Here is a 12,140-nt window from a genome sequence, read left to right on the forward strand (position 1 = left end):
TCTTTTGTGCCTTCCCAGAAGCCAGCCTAGTCCTGCCTCCTTTCCTCAGCTTTAGGACACACCATTTCCAATCCCTTTAGTTACCCTTTCTGCTCTAGCCAGGCAGGTCTCCTTCTTCATGTATTCTACTAGAGACCCGATGCACGAAATTCGTGCAAGAGTAGGCCTTCCTTCCCCCGGCTGCCGGCAGTGGATTCCCTCAAGCACCCGGCACCTGGGCTTCCCTCCGGCCGCAGGCAGGCACCCGGGACCCAGGTTTCCCTCACAGCCCCGGTTTTGTCCAGAAGGACGTCCAGTCTAATTAGCATATTCTGCTTTTATTATCATAGATGCTTATTTGCCTCTCAAGGGTGGGGAACACTGGCTTTCCAGTCCCAATCCACAAAGGAAATTCAGTATGTTGTGATATCTGTTGACCTGGTACTAATGATACCAGAGAGAAGAGTGATAAGGAAGCAAAGAGAAGAACCATCTAGTTCAGTGATGGCGATCCTATGACACGCATGTCAGAGGTGACACGCGAACTCATTTTTTTGGTTGACTTTTCTTTGTTAAATGGCATTTAAATATATAAAATAAATATCAAAAATATAAATCTTTGTTTTACTGTGGTTGCAAATATCAAAAAAGTTCTATATGTGACACGGCACCAGAGTTAAGTTAGGGTTTTTCAAAATGCTGACATGCCGAGCTCAAAAGGTTCGCCATCACTGATCTAGATGGAGGGAAGGTGACTAGGAAAACTTCCTAGAGAAGGTAACAACTGAGCTGAGCTGAGCTGAGCTTTGAAGGTTGGAGATGGTGTTGGTAGCGTACATCCCAGACTTCCCATCTCCAGGCCACCTGGGCCAGTCAACTGGAATGGCTCCTCCCTCTACCTAAACCCTACTTACAAATGTTGCAGAAAAGCTCAGAACTTACCTTTTGCCTTTCTGGAGCCTTCACAAACTAACTCTAACAGCACTGTTTCTCCTCTGCACTGTCTTTAGAGTTCAATTACAACATAGCATCTAAAAGGTTGGCATCCTTTTGTAAACTAACACAGGCCTAGGCTTTGGGATTCTCTCTGTACTAACTCATCTTAAATTCAGACGCCCACACAATTAAAAGTATGCCAAACCTAACCCAAAACTCCCTCCTTTCTTTACAGGCAGGAGAGGCCTGTGTGTGAGAACTAGCACCAAGGGGAACGGCAGGAATAAGCTCAGGGTCACTTCAGAAGCCTCTGTGGCTTTGCTTCCCACGCCACTGATGTGGCGGTGCACACGTGTCTTGTTTTGTTTTGTTTTCCTTTGTGGGGGAGGGAAATTAAGCCTGAAGGGAGAAGGAATTCATAACTGACTGTTGGTTGGCTTCATTCCAATCACTTTCTTTTCTGCTGGTGACAGCTGTTTTCCTCTTCTGATTTAGAAGGTTTGGAATACATCCCTCCCAGCCACAACTCCCCTGAGCTCAGCCACAAACTCAGGACCAACAGCAGGCTCCTGGTTTGATGACTACAGAACACACACTGGAGAAAAAGTTTGCAAGCCAGTGTGCTGTCAGCATTGCCTCACCTGTTTGCCTCTTAGGCTGAGAGTAAAACAAAGCTGTAATCTATCAGGGCAGAGGCAAGGCTCAGGGTGGTATTCAGTTCAGATGTTTGTAGCAGAGATGAATTCATTCTCTTCAGTCACCCATGCAGAGTAACTAATTAAACACATTCCCACCTACTTCCCCCTTCACAAACAATTTCTATTAAATAGCTCCTGAAATCTCATCTTTACTGCAAAGTTTCCTGAAAAGGGTCGGCAACTACTCTGGCTGCCCCTGTACCATCTTGCAGACCAATTTATGTGGCAGAAATCTTGCTGAAAGCTTTATTACTTCTAGCTTTAGACAGTCTAGCAGGGTACACTGTCACTATTTTGTAAGTAAGAAATGTTAGGGCTGAGTGGTTATGAACCTTTATTGAGGTCACATATAAGTGGTTAAGACAGGTTTCAAAACCAGGCGTATCTCTCTGAATCTTGCTATTGTCTACTATGCCAGACTGCCTCCGATGGAATCAGAATTGCCCAAAGACTTTCCCCATCTTTGTAACCCAGTGGGACCCCAGACATATAGTAAATGTAATGCTAATACTTCATCCTACCCAGGGAAGTCTCAGCCTTTTGGAAGCCTTATTTTCTAGAAGTCCTTGCTCCCAGGTCTGTCAGTATGTGACTCAAAGAGCAGGAGAGGGTAAAGCCAGGTAAAACCACTGAGTATCTTGAGAGAGGCTTGTTGAAAACACAGGGGAAGCCAAATCCTAGGCACTCACCTGAGTCAATCCACCAATCTCCTTCACAGACACATACAGGCGATAGAGGTCCAGAGGTTTCCTACCCACAGCAGGCAGATTTGTCATGCCCATGGCCTTCTCCTCCGTGAAGGCCAGATAACGGTCCACCCACATCTTCCTCTCAGGCTCACCACCCAGCTCATACAACTTGGTGATCTTCTCATTGGTTGTAGTAGAAGAACTGGATTTCTGGAAGGGGCAGGTCAAGATTCTTAGGAACTTGTTAGATTCAAAGACTATGCTAAGGGTCTTAGAAGTTCCTTAATTAGGGCAGTGATAAAGCTTCTTATTCTGGGATGGTTACTATCACCTGCCCTGCTTTTGTAAGGCAGAAAGGCCAAAAGATAGATAGGTAGACCTTCTTCCTGTAAAGGAAGGAAAATACTGACTATATATATATATATATATATAAAACCCTTTAGTCAGCAGTTCTCAACCTGTGGGTCGCGACCCCTTTGGCGGTTGAACAACCCTTTCACAGGGGTCGCCTAAGACCATCCTGTATATCAGATATTTACATTACGATTCATAACAGTAGCAACATTACAGTTATGAAGTAGCAATGAAAATAATTTTATGGTTGGGTCACAACATGAGGAACTGTATTTCAAGGGCCAGAAGGTTGAGAACCACTGCTTTAGGTGCTGTGCTAGATGCATTTACATATTAGGCATTGTAAATTATCTTCCTCTTAAAAGATAAAAAAGCAGGCACAAGGAGGCCATGTCTACGATCTCATAGCTTTTAAGTAGAAGGGCTGAGTATCAAATCCTTGTCCAGCTGACATCAATATCACTACCACTACCCACACTACTTACTCAGGACCTGTACACACTCTTTTTATTTTATTTTTTATATATTTTATTGATTTTTTTACAGAGAGGAAGGGAGAGGGATAGTTAGAAACATTGATGAGAGAGAAACATCGATCAGCTGCCTCCTGCACATTCCCTACTGGGGATGTGCCCGCAACCAAGGTACATGCCCCTGACCGGAATCGAACCTGGGACCCTTGAGTCTGCAGGCTGACGCTCTATCCACTAAGCCAAACCGGCTAGGGCCACACTCTTTTTAAATAAATCCTCACCCAAGGATGTTTTTATTGATTTTCACAGAGAGAGAGGAAGGGAGAAGAGAAAGGGGGGGAGGGGGAGGGTAGGAAGAGAGAAAGAGAGAGAGAGAGAGAGAGAGAGAGAGAGAGAGAGAGACAGACAGACAAACAGACATTGATCAGCTGCTTCCTGTATGCACCCTGACTGGGGATCGAACCCACAACCATTTTGGTGTACAGAATGACGATCCAACTAACTGAGCCCCTGGCAGGGGCTAGACACACTTTTATAGACTGTTTCAGAGAACTCAAGAAACTCAAATAATGATCTTGAGACAATGGGATGGACTAAAGTGAAAAATAAACTTTACCTACTCTCAAAAAAGGGACTCTCAACTGCTTGAAAGGCTTTGGATGGCATCCTGTCTAAGACAGGATGGCTAATAGGGTCTGGGAGCCAGAGGTGAAAGTCCATAGAAGGTGTCTGCTATGATATTTAATTTCCCCTACTTTATAAAATAGGAAAAATGAGGTATGACAAAGGGCAGAAATGTTTTAAATGACTCAAACACTGAACAGGTCTCCAGGTTGCCACATGACCCAACAGCCAGCACACTCAGTACCAGCCTACAGGGAGGCCAAGGACCAAACCCCACCTGCCTCATTTCCCATTTTATAGAATACAGGACACCAACCTTTCCTGCTGCTCTTAGTACTGTACAGGAAGAGAAGAGCAACTTGTTGCCCACGTTAAATACCATCTAACAATGCACAAAGACAGGGGGCACAGTTTCACAGAGAATCTACACTGCAGATCTGGCATTTCCTCTATAACAGCTGTGAAATCATTATAGACTAACTCAAACCTAATTAACTGAGCTATTATCCTTGGACCCTTCATAAGAAGGGGAAACAACCTTATCTGAGACTATCTATTTGGTGTCATAATAGGCTAAAGTCTAATCACCCTCTTCCTATCACTGGAAAGGATGGACAGAAAGTTGAGAAGAGTCAAGATATAAATCATTACTTTAGACTTGGATTCTGTCTTGGGTGTCCCATCAGCCTTGTTGTTCATTTTGGTGGCTGGAGTTAACTTGACATCTCCAAGGCCCATCATCTCTGGGCTGGCTGCCATCCCTATAAAAAAGAAAAATATTCTTCAATAGGTTTGTGACATGAAGATCACTCTGGAAGAAATTCCTGGGCTGAACAATGACTAGGACTTACCTGCTGAATTGTTGGCCATGGTTCCACCCATTGGATATGGAGGTCCCTGAGGGTTGATCATGCCAGCCATACTATTAATCCCTTGTCCATAGGGAGGTCCAGTTCCCATTATACCCCCTTGATTCATATTGGGGTAGCCTGGTGGCCTGAGAAAGAAGATGAGGAGAGAGAGAGAAAGAGCACGAGAAAGACCAGAGTTAGGGACTCTTTCAGATCTGAACTTGCGCTACATAGGGTTGTGTGAGTTAAGATCATCTAGTTAGGCTAACAAAGAAAAAGTGTATGGGTCCCCCAAACCACAATCACACACTACCTGACCTAGATATTTTTATCTTCCACTTCCCACAAAATCTTCTAAAAAGGCTCAAGCCCCAAATGGGAAACCATAGCTCAATTTAAAGGAAACACTCCTTGAAGGATGAAGTCCTACCCTGTCTCTTAAGTACTACCAGCTTCTAAGGCACCTTCAAAGTCAAGCGTGTTTCCATTTAGAGAGCCCTCTCTATGCCAAAAGGCCTGTATTGCTCAATTTTACCCTCTTTGTCACATTCAACCTCAACCAAACTGGAGCCCTCAGCAGAAGCACTTGGCGGAAGCGGGGAAGGTGTGGCATTCTTTTTTGATGGGCCCACTACACACTTAGTGCTTTCATCATTCTCAAGTACTAACTAAACCCACCTCTTTACAGTTACAGTCAATCACCCTATTCTACCTTGGCTCATTAACATCCTAATAAGACTAATCACTTTAAGAACTATAGGCACCAATAATGGAATATAAGGACAGTGCCTTCAAAAATAGAGGAATTAGCCAGGCTGGTGTGGTTCAGTGGTTGAGTGTTGACCTATGAACCAGGAGGTCATGGTTTGGTTCCTGGTCAGGGCACATGCCCAGGTTGTGGGTTCAATCCTCAATAGGGGGTGTGCAGGAGGCAGCTGATCAATGATTCTCTGTCATCATTGATGTTTCTATCTCCCTCTCCCTGAAACCAATAAAAATATATTAAAAACAACAACAACAAAAAACAAAGAGGAATCATATTCACTGAAGCCCATGGCCAAGGAAGAAGAGATGAATCTCCAAGTCATTAAACCAAATCACATGAGCCTTGTGCACTTTAGCACTAGAGTCAACTGCACAGGACCACACAGAACAGTAGTAGGAAAAATGACAAATCACAACCCTACCATCCTTTATTTCTCATACCACAGATTCAAGTCATATGTATTATTTTGGAAACTAAGAAACTACATTGACAGAAGAAATGAAGAAACTCTGAAGACTTAATTTTGAATCAAAATAACCTGTGCTTTATAAAGTTCTTTACATATGATATCTGGTCATGTGAAATTTGATACCAATTTATGACATTTAACAATCAGAACTTTTGTTGTGTTTTTACTATAAGAAAGGCTAGTTTTTAAAGAGCTCTTAATAAAATGCATATTTACCATAATGACATGATTTAGGTCCAGAAGTATCTCAATGACCTGAATGATTCTACAATTTATATCCTTACGCTAACGCCCTCTTCACTTCCCAGTCCTTACCTGTTTTGGATAGAGTTGGCAGCAACATGCATGGCGACAGCAGTTTCTTGTGTTTTCCGGTTCATGCCCCCTGGTGGGGGACACATCCCTGACCCAACCTGAGGTGGCATATTGGCCATGTTAGGGCCATAAGGCCGGTTGCCCATGGAGGCATGACTCATTCTCCCTGGAGGGAGTGTGCCATAAGGCGGGATACCAGGCTGCCCATGCATCTGACCTCCAGCACCCATAGGGTTCATGTTTCCAGCCATGCCTGCACTGGGGTAGTTAGCATTGGGCAAGGCATTATAGTTTGGTTGCCTGGGGTAGCCTCCTGGGAGAAGAAGAAGGAAAGAAGACACAGAGACTTGATTAGTGATTCATTAGCAACTCACTAATGCTCAAACTCTAAAATTCCAAAGATGAAAAACAATAGGAATCATTTGAGATTTGGTTTAGAAAGAGCCCAATTTTACCCCATTAAAAAAAAGATTAAGGGGAGGGTAGAAACATATAAAAATGGGCCTCAGTTGTCCCCTCATCTTAAAGATAGCACAGAGCAAGATGGACTGGCAGGCAAGGCTGGCTTTGCTGCTATCCAGGAATTGTTTCCTTTCTACATTCTTACCTTCTTTCCCATGCTACATGTAAGACATTCATCTTTTGTCTGTCTAGGGCTAATTCTGAAGAAAGATCCATTCTATTAGGACTACTATACTAAAAACAAGTATAATAACGGATAATTACCATTTATTGAGTGTCTGTACTCAGTCTTGAGCTAAACACCTTATCCCCATTCAAGGATTTTCCCATGATGACAGTCCTGCCCTACTTTAGGGCCTGGCTTTGGTGAATTAAGGGCAACAACAGTTCTACTCTTTACACCCCAGACAGCAGCATATCAGACAAGGAACTGTTTTCTCGTCTCATCTCTATGTACTCCTAACTGGGTAGTATACTCACCTTGTGGGCCATACTGACTCCCCTGAGGACCATAGCTCCCCATGGAGTTCTGCTGGTAGGAGCCCATGCCTGTGTGCATCTGTCCTCCAGAAGGCTGACGCGGAGATAAGGCCGAGCCGGGCTGGGGGGAACTGTACTGGGGCATCTGGGGGTTCCTCTGCATGTAACCTATTTGTGGGTAGTGCCCATATATATTAGTTATTACCTCTGTATAATGGGAACAAATGCTTTCCCTTATCCTAGGACTTCACCATCTCCATTTTATTTAGCAAGTAATTGAATGACGTATCTACCTTATTTGCTATATAACTGTGTGCCATTTTAGGTGTCCTCCAAAATGACAGCCATTAACCAGATTACACCAACTCTTTCTACTAAATGGGGGGTTGAAAAGACAAATAGCAATTACAGAAAAACTAAAATGGCGCAGGATTTAAAGAGTAAAGATTCGATGCTGAGTTTTAGCATTTTGCTGACCAAATTGGGCACAATGTATGTAATGGGGAATACATCAAAACACAAACACTGAGAAACAAAAAATGGTGGTGGGAGAACACAGTTCTGGAGTAACTACATGGCTAGCCCACTTCACAATTATTGTTGCAAGTGTCCTATACTTCATGGCCATACAGTTCTCCAAAAGCTATTTGGAGATTAGGATAATTAACACATTGTGGACGGATCACAAGAATTCTCGCTTCATATTACACAGTGTTTTACAAAGTATCATACTTTAAAAAGATATTAGCTTGTAAGAACATGTAATAAATAACTTCAGAATGCGATGGGCATTTAATTTAAAGCGCGCCTTTAACATTTCTGTAAAACGTTTTTTGTACTCGTTCAATAGAAACCTATCTGGCCACTGGGTAAAGCCAGCCATAAAACGACTGGTCCGCAGTGTGTTAAGTTTCATCCTTATGCCCTAGCTGGTTTGGCTCAGTGGATAGAGCGTCGGCCTGTGGACTGAAGGGTCCCAGGTTCGATTCCGGTCAAGGGCACATGCCCGGGTTGCGGGCTCCATCTCCAGCAGGGAGCGTGCAAGAGGCAGCCAATCAATGATTCTCATCATTGATGTTTCTATCTCTCTCTCCCTCTCCCTTCCTCTCTGAAATCAATAAAAATATATTAAAAAAAAGTTTCAGCCTTAGTCTCTCCCCCATGCCCACCCCTCCACTCCCAAGCCCATTACCTCGATCTTGGGCAATGCTTGATTGGTTCATGGAAGGATGCATGATGCTGTCCGACTGGCCACTGGGTGGTCGAGGTGGCATCTGGTTGCCTGCTCCAGATAGAGAAAGAAAGCCAATCACAGCTAAGCCTGGAATTCTAGCTAGGAGATCAATTCAGAGCTGGAAATGGCTCCTGAGAAGATTGAGCACCTACCAGTATCACATACACAGAGCTACAACAAAGGGGCTCCCATCTCCCTTCTTCAAATGCTGAAGAGAAACTTTGCAGACATGACCAGAGATTCTTTCTCTGCCAGTGAAGGCTGGGGCACCCTGATATTGGTGTAAGCCAGTCCCTGTCCCCCTCTCCCTCAAACCCAGCACTTGAGGGTACCTGGCACTGCAGCAGGCGAGAGTGGTCCTGAGCGAGATTGAGCAACACTGGCGGGAGAGCCAACAGGGGATGGGGATGGGCCTCGGATGCCAGGCAGGTGAGGGGAGGTATGAGGAGAAAAAGGAGACTGAGCTGGATTACTCTGCTCTCCTTGGCTGCTGGAAATCCCTGATGTGCTCACTCCAGGGCTCAGAGCTCCTTCTGTCCCCATGGGGAGATCATCTATTGAACCAGACAGATCCTGAAACATACCACAATTCTCAATTAGCAATATTAGGCAGAAAGACTCTTCTTTCAACAATTCTACTTCATGATTAACATTTCCCTTAAACAACCAAGGACAAGCACACCACACATTATGTTGTTGTGATACTATAGCTTACGTATGGCAAACTATTAAGGGCCAGATAGAAAAATATTTTAGACTGTGAACCAGATAGTCTTCTTCAAGTATAATTACTCAACTCTGCCATCGTAGTACAAAAGAGCAGTCACAGATAATAAAGAAACAGCCACATCCATTTGATTATTTATAAAAACAAGTAAATGGCCTACAATCTGTAGTTTGCTGACCTCTGGCCTATCCATCAGAAGCAGATCTAGTACTTTTCTTTTCCAGCCTCAACTTCCACAGTTTTAAGAGTGCAGCAATTTCAGTGAGCCTTTAATTCTTTTCCATTGAGGAAGCTTTATAAAACACTGCCAGGAGAGTACCAGGAGCCACAAGAGAATGTTAACAAGTTTGGGCAGTAATCACAGATCCCCATCCCTCAGATGATTATAACCTGTACTAGAGGCCTGGTGCATGAAATTCCTGCACGGGAAGGGGGGGCTGGGCTCAGCCCAGCCTGCACCATTTAGGACCGGGATCGGGCCTAAACGAGCAGTCAGACATCCCCCAACGGGGAGTGGGGCTAAGCCGATAGTTGGACATGCGCTGCCCCTCTCCCGCCCCGCAGCTGCGCTCACCAGCCGTGAGCCCGGCTTCTGGCTAAGCAGTGCTCCCCCTGTGGGAGTGCACTGACCACCAGGGGGCAGCTCCTGCATCGAGCGCCTGCCCCCTGGTGGTAAGCGTGCATCATAGCAGCAGGTTACTCTGAGTTTAATTGATTTGCATATTAGCCTTTTATTATATAGAATTTACTAAGGACTCACTTTCTCCAAGTTACCATATTTTAATATACTAGTATAAGGCGTAGGGGGTGAAAAAGGGATATACTGCACAGGAACAAAAAGGTCTGGGACTATATTCCTAACAAATGTTTATTGACTGAACAAATTCAGTTTTCTCCCTAGTTTTAAGTTGTAAAATGAAGAGTAGGTATTTACTTGGGGGCTCTGCTTGTCTTGAAATAATCAGTAGAGTTCAACTTTGGTTAGATAAACTTCAAAATTAGCAATAAGGAGCTCAATACGAAAAAAAATTCACCCCAGGAAATGCACCCTCAACTCTACTCCCTGCCCCATGTTCATTCTCTAGCTCACCACCACACATTAACTTCAGACTAGAAACTAACTGTACCTTGAAGAGAGGATGAGAGCTTTGGATAAGGGGTCAGGTCTGAGTTAAAGAGTTATCTTAAAGAGACACACCTGAAGAGGCCTGATTTGAGTTTACTCCTATTCCCACAACAAGCTCACTGTGGAAATATCAGTTCAAGATGACTCTCAGAATAATATTGGAGGTCAGGGGGCACCTTTAGGCTCTCTTCCAAGTATCCAGGTTGGTTACTTTACTAGGCTGGAAGCATTTCTGCTGAGTTCTATGGAAACAAAGCTTGCCCAGAAGGCAAGGCAGGTAGGTAGGTAGGTTGGTGGGTGTGTAGTTGTGTCTATGTCCAGCTTTCAGTGTTAGCTGAGAAGTCAGAAAATCCTAACTTTCCTGTAAGAAGTAGAACTAGCCCTAACTGGTTTGGCTCAGTGAATAGAGCGTCAGCCTGCGGACTGAAGGGTCCCAGGTTCGATTCCGGTCAAGGGCATGTACCTTGGTTGCGGGCACATCCCCAGTAGGGGGTGTGCAGGAGGCAGCTGTTCGATGTTTCTCTCTCATCGATGTTTCTAACTCTCTATCCCTCTCCCTCCCACTCTGTGAAAAATCAATAAAATATATTTTTTAAAAAAGTAGTAGAACTAGTACACCATAGCATGCTTTAAAAATGCAATTAGAATTAGTCCCAGCATGGAAAGGAATTCAAGAAGTCCTTCTCCAGCCCTAGCCTGTTTGGCTCAGTGGATAGATTGCCAGCCTGTGGACTGAAGGGTCCCAGGTTTGATTCCTGTCAAGGGCACAGGCCCACATCCCTAGTAGGGGGCAGGCAAGAGGCAGCCAATGAATGATTCTCTCTCATCATTGATATTTCTATCTCTCCCTCCCTCCCCCTTCCTCTCTGAAATCAATAAAATAAAAGATTATAGTCTTCCTGTCCTTCCCTCCCTGCCTCTCTGAAAGCAATGTTAAAAAAAAAAGCAGCCCTTCTTCCAGGTAACATAAAAGAGCTTCTTCCCCTCAAAGGACTAAAGCACCTGGACTATGAAGAGCCCTGGGTTCACCCCGAGAGAGGAAGATTCCATTTCCATGTTGAGGGCTAAGCTATCTGAGCTAAGGAGAGTAAACTCAGAGAGACAGCAAGATGATGAGAGAAGCCAACCATGTATGCCAGGAAAGGCCTCAAAAGCCACTTGTTAATCTCTGGTCTGTAACAGAAACCACAGCCCAATGCTCTGTTTTAGGGACCAGTAAGTTCCTTCAGTATTCCTTCCTACTGTCTCTATTCCTGATCAAACAACCAGCTTTTGCTAATAAAAGTTACTTGCTAACATGAAAAAGAAATCAGTGTATTTTGGAACACAATAGGAATCAAAGGTCCATCCATAAGACAAGAAGTTGGCTCTGTTCAAATGGCTTTGAAAAATTAAGTGTCTTTTAAGTAAAACTTGAACATTCTCATGCTAAAAGTCGTTCAGAGAGTATAGGTAAAGCCAAAGTCCCCCTTTGCTCTCTTTCTGCTGCCTTCTACAGAGGAACCCTGTTCAATTTGGTGTGTATTTTTGGAGACCTGAGGATCAGAGGAAGGGAAAGAAAAAACCCAACCACAACCCACCAACCACTACTACATAGTCAGGGCAGAGCTTGTGGATGCTCCTTTGGCCACACTTCTGTGCAAACCCAGGCTCTCCACAAGTGAATGTCCCAGTCCAGCTGAGGGAATCCCAGTCGCTTTCAGGAAATACTGGCAGCCCCCAAGGCTGGGTTCTCAGGACCCTGGAGACACGTGTGGTGACAAAGTGTCTCCACAAAGGCACTTTGAGGAGATCTGCCAGTTTTGGTAAAGTGCTCTGAGATCCTTGGAGAAAAAGTGCTAAATAAACCACTGTCAACAGCAGCCCCACATGGTCTGGACCTAGGCATAAACAATAGTGTGGAAAGCAGCAGCATTAATATTCCTATTTCTCAGATTTGGTTGATTTGAAGCCCGTC

At 44.3% G+C, this 12,140-nt stretch overlaps 1 protein-coding gene across 4 annotated transcripts in view; it reads right to left on the bottom strand.

Moving 5' to 3' along the window:
- Positions 1 to 12,140, bottom strand: part of ARID1A (AT-rich interaction domain 1A) — a 49,727-nt gene that overhangs the window by 10,263 nt on the left and 27,324 nt on the right. For 2 of the 4 annotated variants that reach the window (XM_006777492.2, XM_006777494.2), the window contains exons 4-10: positions 8,663 to 8,903; positions 8,289 to 8,378; positions 7,097 to 7,264; positions 6,155 to 6,467; positions 4,605 to 4,750; positions 4,405 to 4,514; positions 2,303 to 2,512 (exon numbers count right to left, since the gene is read on the bottom strand). In XM_006777492.2, the coding sequence (XP_006777555.1) occupies positions 2,303 to 2,512; positions 4,405 to 4,514; positions 4,605 to 4,750; positions 6,155 to 6,467; positions 7,097 to 7,264; positions 8,289 to 8,378; positions 8,663 to 8,903 (1,278 nt within the window). Of the gene's footprint in view, positions 1 to 2,302; positions 2,513 to 4,404; positions 4,515 to 4,604; positions 4,751 to 6,154; positions 6,468 to 7,096; positions 7,265 to 8,288; positions 8,382 to 8,662; positions 8,904 to 12,140 lie in introns of all 4 variants that reach the window. The other 2 variants (XM_015557235.1, XM_006777493.2) reach the window with 1 other exon arrangement.

This window comes from Myotis davidii, unplaced genomic scaffold (assembly GCF_000327345.1).
Source record: "Myotis davidii unplaced genomic scaffold, ASM32734v1 scaffold149, whole genome shotgun sequence".
Taxonomy (NCBI): Eukaryota; Metazoa; Chordata; class Mammalia; order Chiroptera; family Vespertilionidae; genus Myotis; species Myotis davidii.